The sequence below is a fragment of the Lathyrus oleraceus genome, chromosome 4 (genome assembly GCF_024323335.1).
Source record: "Lathyrus oleraceus cultivar Zhongwan6 chromosome 4, CAAS_Psat_ZW6_1.0, whole genome shotgun sequence".
NCBI lineage: Eukaryota > Viridiplantae > Streptophyta > Magnoliopsida > Fabales > Fabaceae > Lathyrus > Lathyrus oleraceus.
In genome coordinates this window covers 163,371,920-163,395,650 of record NC_066582.1, presented here as the reverse complement: position 1 = coordinate 163,395,650, position 23,731 = coordinate 163,371,920, and the positions used below count along the sequence as shown (strand labels likewise).

The 23,731-nt window shown below is 39.5% G+C and overlaps 1 protein-coding gene, 1 non-coding gene and 1 pseudogene across 2 annotated transcripts; 2 read left to right on the top strand and 1 right to left on the bottom strand.

Annotated features, from left to right (window-relative positions):
- LOC127136519 (ubiquitin C-terminal hydrolase 12-like) overlaps positions 1-18,486 on the bottom strand; it is a 28,847-nt pseudogene extending 10,361 nt beyond the window's left edge.
- On the top strand, positions 11,639-11,745 carry LOC127077992 (small nucleolar RNA R71). The gene has a single exon (XR_007787747.1). It is a non-coding gene; the product is annotated as a small nucleolar RNA R71 (small nucleolar RNA).
- A 1,916-nt stretch (positions 18,487-20,402) lies between the features above and the next one.
- Positions 20,403-21,599, top strand: LOC127136518 (uncharacterized). The gene has a single exon (XM_051063066.1). The coding sequence runs from the start codon at positions 20,403-20,405 to the stop codon at positions 21,597-21,599; it is 1,197 nt and encodes a 398-aa protein (XP_050919023.1).
- The last annotated feature ends 2,132 nt before the right edge of the window (positions 21,600-23,731 follow it).

Below are 23,731 nucleotides of genomic sequence, written 5' to 3'. Positions count from 1 at the left end.
CCATTATTATTGTGATATTTTCTTTCTTTATCTTGTGATTTACTTTTATGTTGTTACCTTGTAATTTACATTCAAGTACTCATTATCATCATCATTGTACAAACTCATCATGCATGTTTATTTATTTGTTATTTATTTTATTGTCATCATACATTAAAAACAACAAAAACATGATAAAATGGAAAGACCAAAAATATTCATTCCACTCTTAATCAACTTGGACTTAGAGGATTTCATCTTAGGACCTTTGCTTGGAGGCCTTCCTTCACTCTTTGTGATACTTTGTAAACACTTGGATTTTCATCCGTAACTTACATGCCACCACCTTAGAGGGACATGTTTGTAAGACCATTATCCTTTGTTTAGCTTAGGTCACTTTTGCACACAAAAGGCTTTCTCTTGGGCTACCTTACAATGAGACTCTTTAATTTCTTGTTGGTTACTTTGCATTCATGTTGCATAAGCCAAATTTCATAATCAAAATAAAACAAACCCTTGATTCAACGTCAAGTGGCATTTTCATAATCAAATTCAAAACACCTAATAATTACGATTGTTATCGTGTGCCACGAGCCTTAAGTGGTGGAGAATGAGTGAGAATGAAGCATTCCTACCCTTACTCTAATTATTCTGGACGCAAGACGCTTGGCTTGTTGTCTAGAGTAAGCACCTCCGCCCATAGACTTTAGTACAAAATAATCACAAACATTCTTTCATAAAATCCTTATTCAAGGTAATACAACTCATCAAACTCATTTTTGTGCCTTAGGGCATCATCCCGAAAACCCTTTTTTCAAAGGTAAAATCAACCAACACACAAACATTTTCTACTTCGAACTACGGAGCTCTGATTCCTCATCCCCGAATGAGTGATACGTAGGCACAAGGGCCACAATCCTTGGCGAGCACTATAATAACAAAACACCCCCTTCTTTTCACATATTCTTTTGAAAATAAAACAATAATAGATAAATCCCATGTGTGTAAAACAACCCAAATGGTTCCCATGGAGTACCATGGACGTAAGGGGTTCTAATACCTTCCCTTTTTGTAACAGACTTCTGAACCCAAATCTCGGTTGCGAGACCGATTCCTTATTCTCTTTTAGCACTTCCCGTACGCGTCTCTTTTTTGAGGGTTTTATCGACTATTTCCCCTCTCCTCTCTGATAGAGGTAAACTAAATAAAATTCGGCGGCGACTCTTCTGACTCTGCCTCTCTTTGGCATCTCTTTAGTCTCGGTTTCGTTATCGTGAAATCCCGATAGCGACAGCTGGCGACTCTGCTGGGGACACCAAAATTCCCTAAGCAAGTCTAGCCTAGTTTGGGTTGTTTATCTTTTACGTACGTGGAGATTTTATCTATTATCTTTTTTTCTGTATATATTGCTTTTGTTGCTAACCTATACATATTTTATTTGTTTGCATGTTGGTCCGAAACTTTGGTTCTGTGACGAAGAATTTTTGGAAGCAATAATGATTGCAAAGGAAAAAACCTTGTGTGAAGGACTCCCCACCCGAGTCTGTGAGTTTTCTTAAGATAGGAGAGGTTAAGTAGTCATGATCCGCGAGGTGCCTTCCTCGTTAGGGTCGTACGAGAACCTCACTTAGTGGTAGATTCTTTTAAGGGGATTGATGATCGTCGTGCTTTCGGCGTAACCATCTTTTCTTTTATTAGAGTCAATGACCCTAAGACCCCTTTTAGAACCTTTAAAACTATGGTTAGCCTAGACCAATGATCGCGTAGTATAGGCCACCGAGGTGCGTTCCTTGTAAGGGTCGATACGAAGATCTCACTTAGAGTAGATGACTTTGATGGAGCAGTCGCCTGGCAAGTAAATTGACATAAGCGGCTGACAGTCAAGGAAGTCCATGACTTTAGGGGCAGTGTCTTACACCCAATTTTCCAAAAGCCTTATATCACACAAAGCGAGAACCTTGGTTTACTAAGCAATCATTATTAACTCCATGCTTCGTCACGATGGTCCAAAACTATGAACCCATGCCTAAAATCCTGTGGAAATAATAAACAAATCATTCATTCATCATCAAAATAATAAGAAAAGCTCTTAAAGTTTTCGTTTGTTCGACGCAGAATTACGAGACTATTTTCCGACACAATCATCGATACTTCAACAAGGAAAAACACTTCTTCTTTCCGCTTCAAGAGTCCCGACATCTGGTCATTAAAGATCCTCTGTTCAAAGGTCGTAGCTCTCAAAGACAACAAGTTTAGATCCAATTTTGGGAACATCGTAGATCTTCTAACCGAGAAGGTTTACTATTGTGCTATCACTACAATGTCCCAATACTATGACGTCCCTTTAAGATGCTTCACTTTCCCCGACTTCCAAATCTCTCCAACCTTAGAAGACCTCGAGAGACTCCTCAATCGACCAATCAAGGAATACAACCCTTTCCCGAAATTGGAAGAAGGATTCTGTTTGACCGAGCTCTCACTCATCTTAGGTATCAACACCAACAAGTTAGTGGACAATTGGGGTGTTAAAGGATCTCTCAAAGGTTTAACTCAAAAGTTCCTAGAAGCCCATGCTTGGGAAATGATTAAAGAAGGAAGACCCGACTTTTGCAGTGCAACCTTGGCACTTTTGATTCATGAAATTGTCCTCTTCCAAAATTTGGACAAGTTCATGGATCAATTAGCAGTTGAAGTCTTTTTAACAAAGAATCTGGTGCCTTTTTTACTTGCCGATTTCTACCATACCTTACATACAAGGCATGAGAAGAAGGGAGGTACTTTCCTTTGTTGCACTCCTATGCTACATCTTTGGATGAGGGCCCGTGATGCGGTGATTTTCGCAAGTATACGAACGCGTCAGAGTAATATAAAAGATTGTCGAATCCACAGAGACCAAGTGTCAATCTATCGTTATCTATTGTTATGGTGTTTATCAAAGGCAATCAAAATAGGTGTTTTTGGAGTGTGCGATGAAAAGTAAAGTATTGAAATAAATTTAAATAATAAAGACAGGGTTGAATGTAATTAACGTAATAAATGGATAATCCAAGTACTTGCTAGTAGAGCTACTTATGGGCAGTGTTTCCTACTTTGAAAAGAACTAATTTAACAGGAACTGTCGCTTTCGTGTATTTAGAACCGAGTTGTACTCCCTAATCAAACCCTCTTATTGTCACTTATAAAAAGGCGCGCATTGCGTTAAAGTAGTAAACCTATTTTTAAGAAATATAGTATCTTGACTAAGTTGAAAAGTATTATAACCTGGATTTCTTAACCAAAAGAGGTTCTCACGAACCAGACTCTAAACTTATAAACGCGTCCGAAAATAGTTTTAAAATCTCTTTTCTTCTTTATGTTAAAAACTCCTTATGAACTAGACAAAGCGCTTTCGCTGTTTTTGAAATAGTTAAAAACAATTAAGTTTAAAAAGACGTTGGACGGCTTTCGATCTTACCCAACAGAATTGAAGTGCGGGAAAAGTTAAGTTGAAAGTTAAAATATCCCTTAAGTGTTTCTCCGAACAATTGTACGGATTATCGGTTCAATTATGATCCTTACATTCTAACCTTATAAATTTAGTTAGACATGGTAAAGTAAAAGTGCATTAAAGTAAATAAAAGTAGTGCGAGTGCGGAAAGTAAATAAAAGTAGTGCGAGTGCGAGAAATAAATAAAGTAAAAGCGAGTGCGAGGAAATAAATAAGATAAAGCGAGTGCGAGAAATAAATAAAGTAAAGCGAGTGCGGGAAATAAATAAAAGTAAAGCGAGTGCGGGAAATAAATAAAAGTAAAGCGAGTGCGAGAAAATAAATAAAAGTAAAGCGAGTGCGAGAAAATAAATAAGATAAAGACAAGTAATAAAAACCTGCTCCAATCGGAGGGTTGAATAAATTGCAATGTGGAAATGAAAATGGCGGCAGGATTAACTTCCTTCCAAAGTGCTCCAAACTCGATTACAGACTCTATCACATACTCGATTACACAATTGTGGTAACACTCCAATGCGAAGTGATTACCACTTTATAAAACTGAATGTATGCCTAAGTGAAACAAAGTTGCTCTGAGTTTTCCTCTGCTCTAAGTTTGGATGATTGTAAAAGTGAATTCGAGTTTCTATTTATAAGCAAGTAAAAAGAGGGAAATGACTTGGATGCCCTTCAACTTGAAAATGGAGGGAAACTGTTTTCCTCTTGTGGCGCCCGCCACAAGTCCATGGCGCCCGCCACAAGTCCATGGCGCCCGCCACATGGCCAAAGTGAGGCGCCTTAGTGGATGTAGTGGAGAACGTGGGAGTTGAGGGAAGTTGAGCTTGGACACGTCATGGCTTGGTCTGTGGCGCCCGCCATTGGGTAGGCCATAAGAGCAACATGCTGAATTTTAGGGTTTTTGGCTCTTTTTCGCTCCTTTTCTCGATCGGGGCTCTGATTAAAGTGAAAACCTGAAAACAAAGGAAAACATACCAATAACACAACAAAATGATGATAAAACAACTAGAATGCATGTGAAATCGGTGTCGAAAATACGGTAAATTTTAGTGTTATCAAACTCTCCCATACTTAAACCTTTGCTTGTCCTCAAGCAAAACATTAAAAAGCTCATACAGGAAAATTTGTGTAAACGAGTGTTTTAGGTAAAAATTCTAAGTTCAAGTCGGGATGCAGTGATAGGTACTAACTGAGTGAACTAAGGGTATCATGATGACACTAATCCGCAAATACGGACATAAACTTCATTCTTATATTAACCAACCCATATTATCCCACAATACCTAGGCCTGCCTCTTCATCTCTTTTTGTGTCCTTTTCATTCAGGCGCAATCACATTAAGCCCGTTATCCGTACATGCTTCGTAGTAGAGTGGCCTGTTAGTGATTATGATCTGAGCATGGGGTTTCTGGCACATAAATATGTGTAAACCCTTTTATTGGACCCAACTGTAGCTGTGGGGGATTGGATCGTAATCCGCCCTACCGAGTTCAATGCCAGATACCTCTGAACCAACCAACAGTGGGTGAGTTTCTTTCTTTTTCTTTTTCTAGCAATTTTTTACAATCCTTTGGTTTAAATGACTTTGTGAGGGTCACCTATACCGGAGTTGCCTTTTTGCTTTCTTTTATTTTTTTGTTTTTCTGGATCATTCACTTATTTGCATCGGTCCCCTACGTAGAGGATGCGTAGGCCAGAGCTGACTGCTGAGGTAAACTACTAAGGACTTATACGGAAATGATGATTAAGGCCATGGTATATGGGGTTTCGAGAATGATTCCTATATTTACGAAGCTTATGGTGCTAAAACATATACTGATGTTTCGCAAAGTTCTCCCAAGTCACCGCATCCTTACTCAAAACATGTCTTTAAAACCTGAAAACTTTCGGAATAACACTATTTTCTTTTGTAAAAAAATTTTGGTGGGGCTAAAGGTATGTATGGGGAGGTAGGGTTGTACTAAAGATCTACTATATTTGGTGACTCGTCAGACTCATGCATTATACTAAAAAGCAAAATAGACAACTAAAAGGAAATAACAAATAAATAAACTATCTAAAAACAACAAAGAAAAAGCGATAAAGGAAAAAACGAGAAAAGCAAATAAAGAAAAGACGATAGAGTCTCCTCCCACACTTAAATCGAACATTATCCCCAATGTTTCGAAATAAGATAAGGAAGAGTTACCTGGCAACCTACTGCTGACCACTAGTGCCCTCGCCATCCTGAGGTGGACGACGGGATCGGGTACGACGACGGTCTCTCTGATCCATCCTCACCATCAGGGCATCCTGAGCGGTCCTCACGTCTCGAAGGTGACCTAAAATGGTACCCTGAGTGTTTTCTACGAGAGCAATATGTTGCTGGTGGTAGTGTTGTTGACGGGCCTGTGTATCTGTGATCGTTTGCAGGGACTGTAGAACAGTGTCATAGGACCTGTATGTCCTCTGCTGTGATTCTTGCATGAAGTTCATATTATCCGTCATTTGTTGCTGGAGGGTAGAAAGGAGGTCGTCACGCCTTTGCTCTCTAGCCATGTGGTCACGCCACATCTCCTCTGTAATATAGAAGCCAGGAGTGGTACCTGCAGAAGAAGAAGATGGTGCGGTGTGTGGTGGTGAAGGATGATGGAGGGATACATGTGGTACGGGAGATCTCTCTCTCCGATCATATTCATCATCAGTGTCATGTCCCGCCTCATCAGGAATATTAGGAGGAAGAGGACCCAAAACAGGTGGAGCGTCTAAATCGTAGGTCCAATTCCTTTCATCTCGTACATCTGTACGTCTAGTGCACGGTAAAACAACAGACGGGATGACTACACCATGAACCATAAGCATATAGCCTCCTTCTCTCCTCGAGCGGCACAATTTCATGTCTCTCAGAAATTTTAGGTTAATTGTGCGAGGAGGTAAGGGTTCTCTGGTCCAGAATATGGGTCATAGTCGAATGAACTCAGGAACTCCAATGTCAGGTTCCTATATGTGTTACTCAAGTCATCAGCAAACTCGTCCCAGTGAAGCTGGTGGCTAAGGAATCGGATACTCGGCTCGATACCCAGTGCCTCCATACAGTGCTGATCATGATAACGTGTGGGTGCCATAGGGCGTTGATACAAAGCAATGTAGCGCTCCCTCCGAGCATTATCTCTATAGGCCACGTGCATGTCATCAAAATCCTGCATCCTGTAAAAGTTAAGAAAGTGATCCTGAAAATACAAACCATTCAAATCTTAGTCTCAATGCAAAATATGATAAAATCAAATAAAATAAAAATAAATAAATGCGAAAAAGTAAAATGAAAGAAAAACCATGGGTTGCCTCCCACGCAGCGTTTCTTTAACGTCAATATCTTGACGATTAGAATTTATACACCTGTAGTAGTAGGAATCGGTGGATCAATCAGGGTGTGGCTCGAGTAGTATGCTGGAATGTCTCCTCCTTCGTAGAGCTTCAGTCTTTGTCCATTTACAATGAATGGACTACAGGTATCGTTCTTGATTTCTACGACTCCGGATCTCAGAATCTTGGATACTTCGAAAGGACCAGTCCATCTTGAACGTAGCTTTCCAGGGAAGAGTCGTAACCTAGTGTTGAAAAGGAGAACATAATCGCCTATATTGAAGTTTTTATTTACTATTCTTTTGTCGTGATAGGCTTTTGTCCTCTCTTTATATATTTTTGCATTCTCGTAGGCAGATTGCCTAAGTTCTTCTAGTTTATGAATGTCTAGGGTACGCTTTTATCCAGCAGCTAAGTAGTTTAAATTCAGAGTTTTAATGGCCTAATAGGCCTTATGCTCTAATTCGAAAGGTAAGTGACAGGATTTTCCATAAACTAGTTGATAAGGAGTAGTTCCTATAGGGGTTTTGAAAGCGGTTCTATAGGCCCATAATGCTTCTTGAAGCTTCTGAGACCAGTCTCTCCTAGAAATAGAAACAGTTTTCTCTAGGATTTGTTTTATCTCCCTATTAGATACTTCTACTTGGCCACTAGTTTGTGGGTGGTATGGTGTTGCTACTCTATGCCTAACTCCATATTTTCTTAAAAGTTTGTCAAATATTCTCGATATAAAGTGTGATCCTCCATCGCTTATGACTAAACGTGGTGTTCCAAATCTAGGGAATATATAGTTTTTAAATAGTTTGATTACTACCCTAGTGTCGTTTGTGGGTGCAGCTATAGCTTCAATCCACTTAGACACATAGTCTACGGCTACTAAGATGTACCTATTTCCTAAGGATGGTGGGAAAGGTCCCATGAAATCTATACCCCATACGTCAAAGAGTTCTACTTCCTGAATGTTTCTTAAGGGCATTTCATCTCGTCTTGAAATGTTTCCAGTGCGTTGGCATCTATCGCATTTGACAATGCAAGCATAGACATCACGCCACATGGTAGGCCAGAATAGGCCAGCTTGAAGAATCTTGGCGTATGTCTTAGAGGTGCTCGCATGTCCACCATAAGGTGCAGAATGATAATGCTCGATAATACTATTTACCTCTTCTTCTGGAACGCAACGACGAAAAATGCCATCTTTACCCCTTTTGAAAAGGAGCGGTTCGTCCCAATAGAAGTCTCTTACATCGTGGAAGAATTTCTTCTTGCGGTGGTAGTCAAGATCAGGGGGTACTATATCAGCAACTAGGTAATTAACGAAATCTGCATACCAGGGTACGTTACTTATTACTAAGGAATTTTGGGAATGCTCATAAGGATCTAGGTTATCATCTTCAATGGTTTCTACTCTAGCGATCAGTCTATCATAGGCGAAATCATCATTTATGGGTATTAGTTCTGGTTTTAGATGTTCTAGCCTAGAAAGGTGGTCAGCTACTACATTTTCAGTGCCTTTTTTATCTCTTATGTCTAAATCAAACTCTTGTAGTAATAGAATCCATCGGAGTAACCTGGGCTTGGCATCTTTTTTACTTAATAGGTAACGAATGGCAGCATGATCGGTGTAAACTATAATTTTTTCTCCTACTAGATAAGATCTAAATTTGTCTATAGCGAAGAGTACATCGAGTAATTCTTTTTCAGTTGTTACGTAGTTAAGTTGGGCAGCATCTAGGGTTCTACTGGCATAATAAATAGCATGTAATTTTTTATCTTTCCTTTGTCCTAGAACGGCTCCAACTGCATAATCACTAGCATCGCACATTATTTCAAAAGGTTCTGACCAATCAGATGGTTTCATAATGGGTGCAGATACTAATGCTTGCTTTAAAAGATTAAATGCGTCATTACATTTTTCGTCGAAAATGAATTCAGCATCTTTCATTAAAAGTCCGGTTAAAGGTTTGGTTATTTTGGAGAAGTCCTTAATAAAACGCCGGTAGAATCCAGCGTGTCCAAGAAAGCTTCGGACTTCTCTGATGGTTTTTAGGGGTTTTAGGTTTTCTATAACTTCTATTTTAGCTCTATCTACCTCTATACCTTTTTCAGAAACTATATGTCCTAAAACTATTCCTTCGGTCACCATGAAATGACACTTTTCCCAGTTTAGCACGAGGTTCACCTCCACGCATCTCTCCAAGATTTTCTCAAGGTTAGCAAGACAATTGTGGAAATCAAATCCGCAAACCGAGAAATCATCCATAAACACTTCCATGATACCATCTAGGTAATCAGCAAAGATTAACATCATGCAACGTTGGAAAGTAGCTGGGGCATTACAGAGGCTGAATGGCATTCGTCTGTAGGCAAAAGTTCCATAAGGGCATGTAAAGGTAGTTTTTTCTTGATCTTCGGGGTGGATAGGTATTTGGAAGAATCCAGAGTATCCATCTATATAGCAGAAGTAAGAGTGTCTGGCTAGACGCTCCAACATCTGGTCTATAAATGGTAAAGGGAAATGGTCCTTCCTAGTTGCTTTATTTAATTTTATATAATCTATACATATCCGTCATCCTCCTTCTAAATGTTTTGCTACATGTTCGCCTTTATCGTTTTACACGACTGTGATGCCTCCCTTTTTAGGTACTACATGCACAGGGCTCACCCACTTACTATCCGAGATCTGGTAGATGATACATGCCTCAAGTAACTTAAGAACTTCCTTTTTAACAACATCACTCATTATAGGGTTTATTCTTCTCTGTTGTTCCCTAGAGGGTTTTGAATCTTCTTCGAGTGAAATCCGATGCATGCATACAGATGGACTTATACCTTTCAGGTCAGAGATATTATATCCTAAGGCTGAGGGATATCTTCGTAAAACGTCTAAAAGTTGGTTTGTTTCCTTTTGGCTCAAGGTAGCACTAACTATAACTGGACGGTTCATCTTTTCATCGAGAAACTCGTATCTCAGGTTCTTAGGTAGTTCCTTAAGTTCTAAGGTTGGTTTCTTAGGGCATGACATAGGATCTGGGGTAAGGGATAAACATTCGTAAAGGTTATCATCGATGTAGGGTTTCTTAAAGTCATCATCTTCTCTTATGAGAGTTGATGGTAACTTAATTGTTTTTATAATTTCTTTTTGTTCTAATTCTCTAACACATTCATCAATGATATCTAAGGCATAACACGAGTCTCCCATCACAGGTACCATAAGAAATTTCGAAAGTATAAATTCTATTTTCTCGTCACCTACCTCAAATGTCAACTTTCCTTTCTTGACATCTATTATGGCTCCTGTAGTCGATAAGAATGGTCTACCTAGAAGGATGTGTATATCATTGTCCTCTTTGATGTCCATGACAACAAAATCAGTAGGGATAAATAACTGACCTATCCTAACAGGAACATCTTCTAAAATGCCTATCGGATATTTAACAGATCTATCGGCTAACTGAAGTGACATCTTAGTGGGTTGTAATTCTCCTAAGTTTAACCTTTCACACACCGCTAAAGGCATTAGGCTTACACTAGCTCCTAAGTCTAGAAAATCTTTTTCGGTGACATGATTACCCAAAAGGCAAGGAATGGAGAAATTTCCAGGATCTTTATCCTTCTTTGCTAATTTGTCCTCGGAAATAGCATTACATTCCAAAGGCTTCGGATCGTCAAGTGTATGTTTGTTGGTAAGGATGTCTTTGAGAAACTTTGCATAAGAAGGTATTTGGGTGGTGGCTTCTGTGAAAGGGATTTCTACATGAAGTTTTTCTATTACTTTAATAAATTTTTGATACTGTTTATTGATCTAGGTTTGTTTGAGTCTTTGCGGATATGGTATAGATGGTTTATATGGCGGGGGGTGGTACGTAAGTTTTATCTTTAGGTTCTTCTCCTTTTTCTCGACCTTCCTGGTTTTCAGATTCCTCTGGTTCCTTTACTTCGTCCGGGGGTTTGGTACATTCCTTAGAAGTTTCGGATTCACTCAGTCTAGGGTTTGGTGGCTCATCATAAGCATTCCCACTTCGTAGGGTAATGGCATTGGCTTGTCCTCTCGGATTTTGTTGAGGTTGTCCAGGGAATTGTCCTCCAGGTGTAGTCTGAGGGGCTTGGTTTAAAGCTACCTGAGAGATCTGGGTTTCAAGCATCTTGGTATGAGTAACTATTTGGTCAACCTTGGTTCCTAACTGAGTAATCAATTCGTTAACATGAATGTTTTGGTTCATGAACTCCTTGTTTTGTTGGGTTTGAGCGGTGATAAAATTTTCCATAATTTTCTCAAGGCTCGGCTTTGGTGGTATAGGTTGCATAGGTTGATTTGATCTTGGGGCTTGATAACTAGGTCTCGAGGGTGCATTATTTTGAATAGGGTTATTGTTTTTATAGGAGAAGTTCGGGTGATTCCTCCATCCAGGGTTATAGGTATTCGAATATGGGTTCCTTTGGGTGTAGTTCACTTGCTCAGAGTGGATTTCGTTTAATAGACTGCATTCTGCAGATTGGTGTCCTTTGGTTCCACATATCTCACAATCCGATGAAACTGCGGCTACAGTATTCGGGTTTATGCATATATGCTCTACTTTGAGGGCTAATGCGTCCATCTTAGCTTGCATCATGTTTATAGAGCTTAGTTCATGCACTCCTCCTTGGGCTTCCTTCTTCTCAACTATCGCTCGTTCGACTCCCCATGATTGATGGTTTTGAGCCATATCTTCGATGAGGGCACTAGCTTCAGGATAAGGTTTGTTCATCAGAGCATCGCCTGCGGCAACGTCGATGGTCATCTTTGTGTTGTAATGAAGTCCATTATTAAAGGTTTGAATGATTAACCAATTTTCTAAGCCATGATGTGGGCATGCTCGTAACAACTCTTTATATCTTTCCCAAGCTTCAAACAGCGATTCTCCTTGGTTTTGGGTAAATCTAGTTATATGGTTTCGAAGAACGGCGGTTTTACTCGGGGGAAAATATCTAGCAAGAAAAACTCTTCTAAGGTTATCCCAAGTTGTAATGGAATTGGGTGGAAGGGAATCTAACCATGATAGGGCTTTATCTCTAAGGGAAAAAGGGAATAATCTTAAACGTATTACCTCAGAAGAAGCTCCATTGGTTTTAAAAGTTTCTGCTAATTGAAGAAATATTTTTAAATGTTGGTTTGGGTTCTCAGTAGCGAGACCCACGAATTGTCTCTGCTGCACTAGTTGCAACAGGGATGGTTTAAGTTCAAAATTATTAGCTGGGATGGTTGGGTTTACTATACTAGAACTAGGTTCTTCATTAGAAGGTTGAGCGAAGTCCTTAAGAGGTCTTTGGTTTTGATCTTCGGCCATAGCTCTCTTAATTCTATGAAAGAATAAACGTGCGCGAGCGTAACATTCAGGTTCCGCCAGAGGGTATACTAAGCTTAAACTTCCGGTACTGCGAGTTCTTCGCATTGACCGGCGGGAAATAACCTAAGTCTAAACGATATAACAATAGGAAAATGAAATTTGACGAAATTGGTCCCCGGCAACGGCGCCAAAAACTTGATGCGGTGCTTTTCGCAAGTATACGAACGCGTCAGAGTAATATAAAAGATTGTCGAATCCACAGAGACCAAGTGTCAATCTATCGTTATCTATTGTCATGGTGTTTATCAAAGGCAATCAAAATAGGTGTTTTTGGAGTGTGCGATGAAAAGTAAAGTATTGAAATAAATTTAAATAATAAAGACAGGGTCGAATGTAATTCACGTAATCAATGGATAATCCAAGTACTTGCTAGTAGAGCTACTTATGGGCAGTGTTTCCTACTTTGAAAAGAACTAATTTAAAAGGAACTGTCGCTTTCGCGTATTCAGAACGGAGTTGTACTCCCTAATCAAACCCTCTTATTGCCACTTATAAAAAGGCGCGCATTGCGTTAGAGTACTAAACCTATTTTTAAGAAATATAGTATCTTGACTAAGTTGAAAAGTATTATAACCTGGATTTCTTAACCAAAAGAGGTTCTCACGAACCAGACTCTAAACTTATAAACGCGTCCGAAAATAGTTTTAAAATCTCTTTTCTTCTTTATGTTAAAAACTCCTGCTGAACTAGGCAAAGCGCTTTCGCTGTTTTTGAAATAGTTAAAAACAATTAAGTTTAAAAAGAAGTTGGACGACTTTCGATCTTACCCAACGAAATTGAAGTGCGGGAAAACTTAAGTTGAAAGTTAAAATAGCCCTTAAGTGTTTCTACGAACAATTGTACGGATTATCGGTTCAATTATGATCCTTACATTCTAACCTTATAAATTTAGTTAGACATGGTAAAGTAAAAGTGCATTAAAGTAAATAAAAGTAGTGCGAGTGCGGAAAGTAAATAAAAGTAGTGCGAGTGCGAGAAATAAATAAAGTAAAAGCGAGTGCGAGGAAATAAATAAGATAAAGCGAGTGCGAGAAATAAATAAAGTAAAGCGAGTGCGGGAAATAAATAAAAGTAAAGCGAGTGCGGGAAATAAATAAAAGTAAAGCGAGTGACAGAAAATAAATAAAAGTAAAGTGAGTGCGAGAAAATAAATAAGATAAAGACAAGTAATAAAAATCTGCTCCAATCGTAGGGTTGAATAAATTGCAATGCGGAAATGAAAATGGCGGCAGGATTAACTTCCTTCCAAAGTGCTCCAAACTCGATTACAGACTCTATCACAGACTCGATTACACAATTGTGGTAACACTCCAATGCGAAGTGATTACCACGTTATAAAACTGAATATATGCCTAAGTGAAACAAAGTTGCTCTGAGTTTGCCTCTGCTCTAAGTTTGGATGATTGTAAAAGTGAATTCGAGTTTCTATTTATAAGCAAGTAAAAAGAGGGAAATGACTTGGATGCCCTTCAACTTGAAAATGGAGGGAAACATGTTTTCCTTTTGTGGCGCCCGCCACAAGGCCAAAGTGAGGCGCCTTAGTGGATGTAGTGGAGAACGTGGGAGTTGAGGGAAGTTGGGCTTGGACACGTCATGCCTTGGTCTGTAGCGCCCGCCATTGGGTAGGCCATAAGAGCAAAATGCTGAATTTTAGGGTTTTTGGCTCTTTTTCGCTCCTTTTCTCGATCGGGGCTCCGATTAAAGTGAAAACCTGAAAACAAAGGAAAACATACCAATAACACAACAAAATGATAATAAAACAACTAGAATGCATGTGAAATCGGAGTCGAAAATACGGTAAATTTTAGTGTTATCAGCCCGCATGTCTCAAAGTGGACCTTTCGCCGAAAACAAACTGACATGGCCGCAAAGGTTCGCATCTCTCTCTTCCAACTCAATTCTATGGTACAAGAGGGAATGGGATATAAAAGATGTCATCGCAAGATGTGGAGAGTTCTCTAACGCACCTTTAATAGGAACACAAGGTTGCATCAACACTACAACAGACAAGACCTTAGACAGCGCTTTTTTTAGCCTTAGACAGCGCTTTAAAGTGCTGTCTAAACCTCCGCTGCTAAAGGTTTAGACAGCGCTTTTTTAAATCTTAAAAGCGCTGTCTAAGCCCCCCCCCCCCTTAGACAGCGCTTTGGCCAAAAGCGCTTTATAAGACCCTCTTATTTTAAATTTTTTAGGTATACCTTAGACAACGCTTTTGAAAAGCGCTGTCTAAGCCCCACCCCCTTAGACAGCGCTTTGGCCAAAAGCGCTTTCTAAGACCCTCCTATTTTAATTTTTTTAGGTATACCTTAGACAACGCTTTTCAAAAAGCGCTGTCTAAGCCCCCCCCCCTTAGACAGCGCTTTTGCCTAAAGCGCTTTCTATTCCCCCCCTTAGACAGCGCTTTTTACAAAAGCGCTGTCTAAGGTATACGAAAATTTTTGAAGCTTTTGTTTTAAACCACATTTTTTCCAGGTTTATAAACCAGAATTTCTACCTGTTTTCAACCAGATTTTGACAGACAATCATCACATTTTATATAACAGTATAGATGTTAGTGGTATATGGCCGCCACTTGGATGTTTAGGGAAACGATACAGGATTTTTTTATACCAACTACATATAAAAGCTAAAAATACGCATATTTAAAGACATAACCTTTACTGATAATAAAAGCTCAATGTCATTGATACTCAAACCATATGCTGAGCAAATAAGTATTAGCATCCAATGCGTGAATTTAAGCATCTATGCATTTAAAATAAATACTACAAGTGATTCTTAAATTGAATCGCTGCAGAGACAGCTTGGTTCCTTAGTTGTATTTTACTGCCTACTGGATGTTGTTAAAGGAGAGCCTCTGCAAAATCGCAGAAAAGGCTGCTGCTAGAAAATTGCACAAGGTGAGGAGAGAAGATGAAGCTGTTAAGGGTTCACCGGGGAGACAAAGTTGTTTCGTAGGAGCTCTATTTCGTTGTCGTTCATAAATTTAGGGTCAAATGACCGCCACAACCGCTACTCAAAACAGCAACCTAATGGGGTTTTTGCTTATACTGTCTAGGGGCACTACAGTGACTCCTATGGCCGCTATTGTTTACAGTGACATGGCCTTACTGAAACTATGGTTTAACAACACGATGCATCACTTGATCGATGTAGTTGACCTCACATAATGGTAAAATGTTTTTGTTCTTGTTGAAGTAATCAATCAAAATAGCTTTATAATATTATTTGTCCAATTATCAGTATTCATAATGATTTAGAAAATATCTTCTCCTATTTGATTCGATTTCATACAACTCATTACAATTCCAAAAAGGCAAAAAACAGTCAGTCATAGCATTGACAGTCATCCCATGGCTGTTTCCGGAACAAAAATACCATTGAAGGTTACTGTACTAGATGCAACACAGTTCTTTTTTTTACTTTTGAAATGGTGATAGTTCGTAGTTCATAAAAGATATTAGAATAAAAATACCAAAAACATGCGTGCACAAGAAAACAGTAATCTTGTGTCACAAGAATATTAATTTCTCCAAATGACACCAGAAATTTATTATAAGCCACTTCAGCTTTTATCAATTACCACTAACCTGCAAACCATACTGCTCAGCATGATATTTGTTATCCCCTTCAAGACGTTCAACTTCAACATACTTATCAAAGGAAGCATAAACGTCGCGACAACCTTTGACATCAAGCTGAAGGTCTAACATGCATATATAAAATTAAATTAGTATATCCTATGAGTAAGACACAACTAAACAAGTATTTGAATTAACAATGCATAAGAAAGTACCATAAAATGACTCCTTTCTAGTTGATTTGTAGTCCACATTGATGCACTCTATGTAGTTCATATGGTGTCCTTCGAATAACTTTTGTATAGTCCCCTCGACAACAGTTCCCTAACAACGAAAAAAATTAATCACAAATATTTTATACTGTCATTCATCATAAAACCATGACCAACTATACCAAAAGCCATTCTGATACCTTCATTTTATCTTCAAGTTTTTCACAAAGGACCCGATTTAGCTCTTGAACATCGTGCTGCATGAAAGAATCGTACGTATCCCATCCAAAAGATTTTGTCAGTTCCTTTGTTGCAACGCTGGTGTCACTATATTGAAGTTTGTAGAATAGACTTTGTAGAGCCAAAGGGATGCTTCCAGATGGCATGTCATTTTCAGTTGTTGGCATATGGTATACAGCCTGAAGTGTGATATTTAGGAGTCAACTTCCACACTTTTCAATTAGACAAGTGAAATTCAGGCAAAACAAAGTAAGACTAGCAGTTCTAACCTTTTTAAAATAAGGGATATGGTACAAAGTTTGAAGTAGAGAATTCATATAACAGGTAGCTCCTTGGTTCTTAAGCCCAACATAGCCGGTCTCCTTCTTTGAATCATAATTCCAGTAGTCAACAATCTTACGAACAAGAACCTCGGCTTCGATTATAAGAGTATCATTCACAAGATAACCTCTACTAGGGTCATACAATTCACCAAGAGGCATGAAAGATGTGAAACCCCAATCACTTTCTCGTGCATTAAATTAATGTTGTGTGTCTGCATAACATAAGTAAAATGAAGTAACAAGATACAAGTCTTAATAAACAAATTGACACTTGTGTGTGTGTGTGTGTGGCCTAGTGGTGAAGGCTTGGGTCTTGAGAGTGTGCTCCTCTCAAGGTCTCAAGTTCGAATCCTGCTAGGCGCAAAATGCATATCAAAAAAACAAATTGATAGAAATAAATTATAGAACTCAATATTTCATCTTCCACCTAATTACCAAACATGGTGCAAGAGGTTGGAACCAAAGGTTAACAAAAATGCTGAGAACATAAGAGCCAAATGCAGAATAATCAGTGTGTGTGTATGTAAAGGATCTTGCAAAAAAAACACTTTTTATTCCAGCAATGCTCTATCCTACTTACAGTTATGACTAGCCAGTGCCATCATGTGACAAGTGTAATTCCAGCAATGCTCAAAATGAAAGGGATACCTTTTCTCACAGAAAACTTATTATGGATTTGATTAACAATTGCCAAGCTAAACTGTGCATATCTACTCCAACCATAGGGCAAACTAGTTGAATCTGCGACATCCAAATACATGGACAAATAGTCCACATTGTTTCCTTTTGGGAAAATAAGCACACGCCTATCAAGGATACAACAAAGTTAGGGGGAGAAAGTCACTGAAATTGAGTAAGCATAACAGAGCATATTGAAAAAAGAAATTCATAAACCAATTTACTAAATCTCTAAGAAAAAATACCATTTATAAGTACCAACAACAAATACTTCTGAATAGAGCTTTTTTGTATTCAGCCTAGTAAAATTGTCAATTCTCCATGTGAATCTGGTTTGCGGGGGATCGACGACAGGCTGGCTCTCAACATCATTGGCAGTTTCAGGTTGAGCTACAACTAATGATCATCACAAGAAACAAAAAGAACAATAACCCATCATGTCTGCAATTATCATAAAAACTAAAATATAAAGGGGGTGTATGGCATTACTTAAACTACACCCTCCAATAGCTTACCATGAAGTATGACTAAAAAGATAACTAATTGCACAATCAATAACGACATTAAAATTCCATAAATCCAAAATCTAAAGTAATCAGTAACTGGACATTAATTTAGGCTTTAGATTATTCTGTATAATCTTTAGCTGACAATTTGATTGTGGGTAAAAACTGATCCAAACAGCACATTCACTGCAGAATTTTTTCTTCATTCAAAATGTGATAGCATGAAACCCACAAATTACAACTTTTAAGTCAAATTCCCACAGCCTCCCCTCTATATTACTTTTTTAAATCAAACAATAACGCATAATCCACTTTACAAGCAATTCAATTACATGAAACAAAAGCTGAGAAAACAGTAAAACACAGTTCCTAAAAATAAGAGAATTTCCAAACGGATCAAAAGAACCATAAAACAATAAGTACCTTCCATGGGCTGGTGGTTGTTCTCAGGCAAATCAGCATGTGGCACGAGCACCTCCTCATCCTCTTGCTGCTACACAAAAGAAAATACATCACACCCTAGTTCGGATCCACCACGATAACAAAGCCCTAAAATCAAAACCCGAAGTGCACAGAAAAAGGAAAATTGCGACGAAGTAGAAATCAAATTGACCTAAAACCGTAAAGCAGTTAATCGCGAGTTATGAATAAGTAGGAGCAGAGATAGTAAGTAGGAGAGAGATTGGGGAAAGACGTACGTCAATGGGAGCGGACATCATGACGGTCATGGTGGCGGGTAATTGTCGGAGGAGAGAGAGGAATTATGAGAGAGAAAGGAGAGGGAGTTGTAGAGAGAGAGAGAGAGAGTGGTGAGGTGTTGAAGAATGAGATCACCAGAAGGTGGTTTTTAGAGAAGGGAGAAGCAAAGAGGTCTTTGGTTTTTATTTGGGGGTTTGGGCAATTGGGAGATTTCGTGTTCACCTGTGGGCCTTTTGGTTTTAATTTTTTTTTTAATTTAAAGACTTTAGACAGCGCTTTATCAAAAGCACTGACTAAGGTCTATATTTAAAAGCGCTTTCTAAAAGCGCTGTCTAAGGGGGGGTCTTAGACAGCGCTTTTATAAAGCGCTGTCTAAGACCCCCCCTTAGACAGCGCTTTTATTATTTTTTTGGAACATTTTCCGTATTTTATTTTAATTTTAACCTTAGACAGCGCTTTCTTTTAAAAGCGCTGTCTAAGATGCGCTGTTAAAAGTCATTTTTGGCGTAGTGCAACTACAACCCTGCTTTACTCAAGCGACAACTAGGGTACGCCATGACAAGTCCCCCCGAGGAAAGAGATTTCATTCCATTTGTCATCAATACCATGGATCCTCTTGATTCAAATGTGAAAAGAGTGAGAAAAGCTTGGACAAGCATAGCCCGTATTGACCATGAATGGGGCAAGAAAAATATCCTAACCAAGGAACCCTACTATTTGTGGGTAAAAGAGAAGTCTAGGGTGGTTAAGATGCCGTTTCTGTTTGATCCTTCTTCATTCCCGTTGATGCCCGAGCCCGAACCTATCCTACAAGAGGACATTTACAAACTTACCAGCCAAATCAAAGAGCTCGAGTTGGAAAACACTCAACTACGAGTCGAACTCGATCGTGCCAAGGAACGTAACCACGTCTTGGAGGATAAGGGTAAGCAAGTCTGTAAAAAATTTGAAGATAGCAAGAAAAGGCTCCGATAAGCCGAGGGACAAAGAGTTTGGGTTGGTGGAGCTTTATAAGGAGCTAATTCTGAGCTAGACTTCCGCAACGAGGAGTTGGATCGAGCATCCTGAATCATCAAGGACCTTGAAAATACTGTCGAGAGGTCTAATTCTATGAAGAAAGAAGCGAGGGAAGATTACGAGGCCCATATTCTCGAACTAAGGACCACTCTAAAAGAGTATAAGGATTTTCTAGCCAAGTAGCAACTAGAGAAAGAAAAGATTCAGCGAAGCTTCATGCGTGAGCAGTTCAACCTTGGACGAGCTTGCGAGCAAATCAAGAACTTGAAGAGGGGAATTTATGACCAAGCCTATGTAGAATTGCAAAACAACTGCAAACATTGGGAGGAGCATTGCCATGGATTCGAAGCTGCCATTGTTCAAAGAGACGAAATCATCCATAATCTCCAAGCCCTTTATGAAGAATGGAGGGACAAGTACACCAACATGACGATATTAACCAACTATGCCCTTCAAGACTTTCCCGACAAGTTGAAGGAGGCAGATCTGATCATGTGCCCAGATAATACCCCCAAGGAGGTCTACCACTTCGTCAAGTTATGCAAAAGAACAATGGTTGAACTCATCACTGACATTGAGGCTCTCCGCAAGTCTCAAGGGGTCACTTTTAGGGTGGATATCTAGTTGGTTTATTTACTTCTATTACTTGTATTTTGCAACTTCTATGTATTGCTGTCTATTTTCCCTTCAAAGGATGAATGAAAGTTGTGATTTTTCTCTAATGTGTTTTCCTTTATTCATGATTGTGAACGTGAATTGTCAAGTAGTTTTTGCAATGAATAAACATGAATAACTAAAAAGAGCTTTGCTTTAACACACAAAAAAAATTCATGCATCATATGCATCTTTTGAAACACAAAAACATAAAAAACTCATCCATCCACCCTTTTTTTCCTCCAGAACCACTCTCCAAAGCTGACTTTTCGGTACGATACATGAGGACGTCAACAAGCCGTCATGGAGAAACTTCAAGAGAATCAAGTTGTCCTTCAGGAAGAAGTATCCCAAATACGGTCCCAAATGCGGCAGTTGATGGAGACTATTCAAGCAGTCGCAAGAGGCCAAGAGGTTATGGCAAAAATGCAAGAAGAAATGAACCAACGTGCCAGTACTACCAATCCTCCTACCCCTCCAGCATTCGAGATTCTGACTCTAATTCCTCAAGTGGATCCTCCAATTAACATTAATGCACCCGACGGTGTTCCAAACGACAATCCTCGTCCTCATATTTTTGAGACAGACGATCAACTCGATGGATTCTTCAACCCAAGGGATGCTTCTCAGGATGACGCGTTCAGTTCGGTAACCAACAAGGTCGAGAGGAAGGTAAAGGCTATCGAGGAAAAGCTCAAAGCAATGGGGAGCACTGACATTTTGGGCCTTGATGCGGTAGAAATGTGCTTAGTACCTGGGGTCATCATTCCGGCCAAGTTCAAAGTTCCGGACTTTGAAAAATATAAGGGAAATAGCGACCCTAGAATGCACTTTAGGGCATACTGCCGAAAGATGGCTGCCTATTCCAGCGATGATCAACTTTTAATTCATTTTTTCCAGGATTCCCTCAATGGGGCATCTTTGGATTGGTACATGCAACTCGAGGGCAACCATATAAACAACTGGAGAGAAATGGCCGAGGCATTCCTCAAGCACTATCAGTACAACACTGATATGGCACCTAATCGCACACAGTTGCAAAATCTGACTCAGAGGTCTGAGGAGTCCTTCAAAGAGTATGCCCAACGGTGGAGGGAATTAGCTGCTAGGGTACAACCCCCATTGCTAGAAAGAGAACCGGTAGACATGTTTATGGGAAACTTGCAAGGTCCATACCTTGATAGAATGGTAGGGAGCACCTCTTCGGGCTTTTCCGACCTGGTCTTAGCCGGTGAAAGGATAGAAAATATGATCAAGATGGGAAAGATTCAGAACTCTGGCAGTGCTTCTAGTGCATCAAAGAAACCTTTTGTTCCCTACGGTAAAAAAGGAGAAGGCGAGACCAATGCTGCCTTCATCATTCGAACCAGATATCCCACTTATCCACAAGTAGTTGCCATAGCTCCCGTCCAACCGAGTCAACAACAACCATTTGCAATTCCTGTTCAAACTCAACAACAACAACGGTATCAACAACAACCGCAACGTCAGCAACCATAATATCAACAACAACAACAACAAAGGATGCGAAGGCCCGAGAGAACATTTGACCCAGTTCCCATGCCTTATAGGCACATTCTACCATATTTATTGAGGGGATCACTTGTACAACTAAGGGAGTTAGGACCCCCACCAGTGGTCCTTCCTCCCGGTTATGATGCAAATTCCCCCTGTGAATTTCATTATGGCGCTCCTGGACATTCGATCGAGAATTATAAAGCATTAAAGTACAAGGTTCAAGATCTTATTGATTCTAAGGTGTAGCACCTCAAATTTGCACCTACCATTATACGTACATTTTCATATTAGGTCATAGCACATCATGATCCATTGCATAGCATTTGCATTGTTCCCAGTTGCCTCAAGAGCAAGCAATCAAGAATTAGGTCAAACCAATCTCCTGATCAGTCAATCAAGCAAGCAAGGGAATTTCTCATTGAATCAAGGCCTTGGGGTTTGTCCAACAAGTTCACATGGCTTGGAGGTCTATTTGAAGAATTTTGGTCAAGGGTTGAAGGCTCAGAGGTCAGCAGTTCATGCCCAGACAGTCAAAAACCCTAAAAAAGTCAACTGTCAGTCAAAGCAGTGGATGGTGGTCATTCTTGTGGAATTTGGGCACCATGGTCAATAATCAAGAGTTCATACAACTTGAGACATCACTTGAAGTCAAGTCCTCAAGGAATTAGGGCTTGGAAGCCATCAGTCAATGCATAATCAGGCAGAAACCCTAAAAGTCAACTGTTGGTCAACTGTCCATTTAATCAGTGATTGGATGATTGGATTTGGGTTGTGAGAGTTCATTCATGTCCAAATAGTCATCATATATCATGCCAAACACCATCATGGAAGAATTTGAAGCCAGATCATAAATTTCCCAAAGTAGAAATTGGGCCTGTAGTTGAAACCTGCCATAAATGGAAAGTCTTGATCCTCAAACTTACATTTTGATACAAGCCTCAAATGAATTTTTGCCCAACATGAAAGTTGAAGATCTTGTTCTCCCATTTCCAAAAAGTCCTAGAACTCTCAATTCCCATGTGTGGTTGGCAAGTTATGATCGAATCGATTTCAGAAAATCTTGAACTTCAAAGGGCCATATCTCCCAAACCGTTTGGCCAATTTTGGTGGGGTTTTTTCCTACAAGTCACATTTGATCCCCTCTTTCCAAAAATATAAGTTTCATGAGCCAAAACTTCACCAATCAAAATGGCAAATTTTGACCTTTTTCATTTAAATGTAAGTTTGACCAAGAGTTGACTTTTTGACTCAAACATTTTTTCAACATTTGGCCAATTGGAACTGCTCATAAATGTCATTTAGAAGGTGTTTGCAAAGTCAAAATATGCAGCACATGTGAATATTGCTTGGTTGCTTGAATTGTAAGAAAAGTACCATTTAACCATGCTTGTCCTTGCTTTCCACAACCATGCCTTGGTACCTTCAAACAGAAGTTAGCAAGCCATTTTTCTGTCATGTTGAAACCTCATTATGCAGCCAAACAACCAACAAGTACACATAGCCATGCTTGCTCACTTAAATTTTGGCCAAAAAGACATGTCCAATTCATGAACCATACCTCTTGCAACCATACTTGTACCATCACATTGCAGATTGTTGCCCAGGTTTTTCTGTCAAAACCAGACAGTAACAGCATGGCTTTCCCTCTTTTTTCCTGTCATGAGTAACATGTTACAGCAAAAAGCCAAAGAGACTTCATTCATTTTGACTTAGCATTAAAACAACAGCCAACAGCAGGTTTTGGCAAGAGGATTTTCTGTCAACGAAAGGACAGCAACAGCAGCACTCAACAGCCTATGGTATGGGTACTTCCTGTCATGAAACGGGTAGCAGCAAGGGGCATCACACAAAAACCATTTCTTGGGCCAAAATCAAAAGTAACAGAGGACATATAGCAACACAGCATTGGCAACCACTTAACTTGGCCATTCCTCTAAAAGAGGGTCTGACACAGCACTGCAGCAGAAGGAGAAAAAAAACTTTGGCATTTGCTTCTCAAGAGAACCCTGCCCTCACCTTGTTTCTTCTGCCATAAACAAAAGCACCTAAGCCAAAACCTGACCCTGCTAATCTGCATTCCATACCACCGTACAGCAGCCCAAAACCACAATGAC

What these genes read in the sequence shown, in the direction of transcription:
- LOC127136518 (XM_051063066.1), top strand. Translation starts at nt 20,403, where the DNA reads ATGGAGAAACTTCAAGAGAATCAAGTTGTCCTTCAGGAAGAAGTATCC.